This window comes from Carlito syrichta, unplaced genomic scaffold (genome assembly GCF_000164805.1).
Source record: "Carlito syrichta isolate Samal-C Ts95f unplaced genomic scaffold, Tarsius_syrichta-2.0.1 Scaffold315166, whole genome shotgun sequence".
NCBI classification, from domain to species: domain Eukaryota; kingdom Metazoa; phylum Chordata; class Mammalia; order Primates; family Tarsiidae; genus Carlito; species Carlito syrichta.
This window is the reverse complement of record NW_007259262.1, coordinates 932,937-936,708: the sequence shown is the minus strand read 5'-3', so window position 1 is coordinate 936,708 and position 3,772 is coordinate 932,937. Positions and strand designations below refer to the sequence as shown.

At 38.3% G+C, this 3,772-nt stretch overlaps 1 protein-coding gene across 2 annotated transcripts in view; it reads left to right on the top strand.

Moving 5' to 3' along the window:
• Positions 1-2,363: 2,363 nt before the first annotated feature.
• Positions 2,364-3,772, top strand: part of BCHE (butyrylcholinesterase) — a 74,397-nt gene continuing 72,988 nt past the window's right edge. For both annotated transcript variants that reach the window (XM_008072421.1, XM_021706123.1), the window contains exon 1: positions 2,364-2,840. In XM_008072421.1, the coding sequence (XP_008070612.1) occupies positions 2,726-2,840 (115 nt within the window). In that variant the 5' untranslated portion in view covers positions 2,364-2,725. The remainder of the gene's footprint in view (positions 2,841-3,772) is intronic.

Below are 3,772 nucleotides of genomic sequence, written 5' to 3'. Positions count from 1 at the left end.
CAAGGGGCCTGCCCTCCAGAAGAAAATAATAATAATAATTCTGTGAGGTTTATAGGATTAATGTTTCCCACCAATCTCTTGGAGTGCTGCTTTCCAGAAAACAACTAACCCAGTGGTAACAGAGCTACAAGTAAATCTTAACAGCAAAATGCCAGGGTGCAAGGCTAACTGAAAGTGATCTCAGAGCCAAGACCATGATGAGTGTCCTGCCCAAGCTTTAGCACGTATGGTTGCAAACTGCCAGCAGTGTTAATGCCATGTCAGGTGTCTCGTGGTATTTCATCAGTGTCACTTAAAAGACCCACTCCATTGTTAATCATCCATAATGTGTGATAGCGAAGCAGCCCTTTCCTACTCATTCTGATTCAGCTTGCTGTTTGTGACCTACATCTTCCCACAGGACGTGTGAGAAAATGATGACACCACACAAGCAAAGCAGCTGCTGGGTGTTGATCCACAAGGGAAGAAGCTCTCAAGGAAAACAGGAAGAAGACGTGCTTTTAGGCTGCACAGAAATACTGTATTGAATAATGGGGCATGCTGAGAAATCAAGTGATGAAAGAGCTGAAGGGACAGTTGCCGAAGGTGGCTCATTGAAGTAAAAACATTGAGCAGAGGAAAATTTGCCAGCTTTTGTAATCAATTCATGTTGTGAGTAGGCCAGTTTAAACGTTTGTTAAAAATAAGAATCTGCTTGTAACCAATTGTTATGTCCAGTTTCCTGTCAAAAGATGAAAATGAAATGTGCGCATATATGTAATATATTTTACATAGTGATAAGTGGATATGAGAAACATGTAAAATGCTCTGATGAATTCACAAACATCAAAAAATATCCCTCTACAATTGCAAGGTTTGAGAAAAAAGTCAACTACATGTTACCACAAAAAACAATGCAGTGGCCTTGGGTGGCAGAGAATTTTGACGTTTGGATTTTAAAAATCACATATATTCAACCCATGGACTTTCATGTGGGCCTTCAGAATGGCTATATTTCAAACAAACCTGCCATCACTTTACAAACTATTGCAAAAATGTCAGTTCACTTGATTTTTAAAAACCCTTTCGTCCTTTAAGATAGACAATGTATCTTGTAACTTTTGTGTAACTAGGTTATTACATAAACTATATTCTACAGCCACTACAAGTTATTATGATTGTGAGGTTTATTATCCAATCAATACTGCCTAAGCAAAAATTTTGCAGAAAAGATAATTTTAAAAGACCAAAATGGCTATAATCTTGGAAGCAGTTGATATGAAATGGTATTAAATTAATGTTGGTTAAAATTCTGTTTCCAACAGCTACTAGTGGCAGAATATATAGTAAGTTTCTTATTTGTATAAGTCTATCTCACTTTAAAATGGTAGTTAATACGAAGCTCATCTATTTGTTGGAATGATGTAACATATTTCATGAAAATTGCCAATTATAATGACAGACAAGGTAGAATTGCAGCAAATGCCAGATCTTATATTTGCTTATTTGAAATGTTAGCACACTATTAAAAACCAAAAATGGGCCGAGCGTGGTGGCTCAAGCCTGTAATCCCAGCACATTGGGAGATTGAGGCAAGAGGATTGCTTGAGTTTGCGGTGCGAGACCAGCCTGGGCAACATGGTGAGACCTCTTCTCCACAACAAATCAAAACATTAGCTGAACGTGGTAGCAAGCGCCTGTAGTTCGACTACTTTGGAGGGCTGAGGCACAAGGTTCGCCAGAACCCAGCAGGTCAACCCTGGGGTGGCCATAAGCGTCCCACTGCACTCCAGCCTAGGTGACAGAGTGAGACTCCAACTCTGAAACAAAAACAAAAAAACAAAAAAGAGCTTACTTGCAAACACAATCTAATTAGTCCATAGTGAGTCCTAACAGGAGAAATTTAAAAGTAAAAACTGTCATTTACAAAGCATGTACTGTATTGAGAAATCAGGCATTAAAAGAGTTCATGAACTCCCCCCCGCCAAAATATTTATTTAAAAAGGCTAAGCCTGGAAGCCACTTGTGTGCTCCAGAGCACATGCGTTGGTGGTTGACAAACATGTCTTTTCTACAGAATTTGGTGAAGATCATTCACTGTATTTTTCTTTTCTGACCAGAAAATCATGGCTTCTCATTGCATATGACTGCCTGCAGGGCCCCCCCGAATAGGAAATGACCACGATTTGTTTGACTTTAATAAGTGTTGGAGTGTTGGGTTGTGGGGTTGGAAGGGGATACACATAAGAGACTTCCATTCTGTTAACAGAACTCGTCTTCTGATCTGTGTAATTCTTACAGAGTACTTTTCCCATTTATTTCTTTTGCTGTCTTTTCTAACTACATAATTGGCACAGATTAAAGGTGTAACGAATTTCAATAACAGCATTTCTTTAGAACATTGTGTACATCTTTAAATCTCAAGACAAGCATAGAAAAAAGGTATATGCTATGGAAGAACATACATCTTAAAAGTTCTGATAGAATTTTGAAAAAATACACATTTTCTGTTGAAGTGCATCTTCTTTTGGTTAAAGAAGCCTCTGTGCTTTTTTCTTCGCTCCTAGAAGAGCGACTGCCAGGGGAAAGCATGACTGTGGTAATACTTCTAATACTTCTGCAAGTGACTCACTGTCGCGTTCATACTATTAGCTCTGAACAGATGTCAGAAAGTGAAGATTGGCTGCCTCTAGATCAAGTTGCGGCTGCCAGCTCTCGCGAGCTTTGTCAGTAACAGTTGATTGCAATGTCAGTGCAGTTCAGTTCACCGGCTGGAGCGGCAGCTGCAATCTGCATATCCCTGAAGTATTGCATGGTTTTCACTCCTCGCAAACTTTATCCTCCTGGTGGCGGAGAGTCAGGTAAGTTGCTCTGAATTTACAACCTCGAGCATAGGTGACAGTGACAGAGGCTCCTTCTGTGGGAGGAGTGTGGCCTCTCACGTGTGTGCTGCTCCCCTGTGGTGCTCTCGGGGGACCGACCGTCACAGCGCCTGCCAGTGGGACAGAGGAAGGGCAGGCACATTCGTCGGATCTTCTGTGGTCCGGGGACCGCAGGCTCAGTTCATTTAGTTGCTGAGCAAATAATGAATTGATTCCACTCTGCATCACGGAATTGTATGTTCTAAGGGAGTCCCCCTAAGAAAAAACGTTTTGTACTGTTTTATCCTTTAAATGCACACTGCTTAAGGAATCTCTCTATAAAACTGTAACAAAAGTAGTCTTTGACTAGTCTTGTTCTGTTTCTGTTTCTTTTTTAAAAAATTATTGTTCTACTTTTTTAAGTGGCATGAAGTTAATAACTTTCTTATTGTCTTGCTGAACAGGGTGCTTTTCTCCATCAACGTTTTGTCCTCTGAAACTTTCCCAGGAACTGACAAATGAGAAGTTTAATATTTTTTTTTTTTATGCAAAAGGACAATCTACTTCCTAAATTGGCTTACAAACTTATCCTCCGCCTTTTTGTTCTCTTTCTTTTTATATGTGGGTTTAAATTGTAGCAAAAATATTTTACATTTGCTATTATTTTTATTATTATAGAAATAATAACCAAATAGAGACTTTCTGCTCTTCTTATAAACGTGTAGATCTACCATTATTTTGATATTAGTTCTAGTTTAACCAGGGAATTAAGCATTAAAGAGTTTAAAATGTATGAATGATTAAAAGTAAACTGAAATATGAACAAAAAGATTTCATTGTTTATAATTTTTACTTGTTTTTATTCTTGTTTATGAGTGTGACTTCTACATTTTTTTTTTAATTTTTTTTTTTTTTAATTTTTTTTTTTTTTT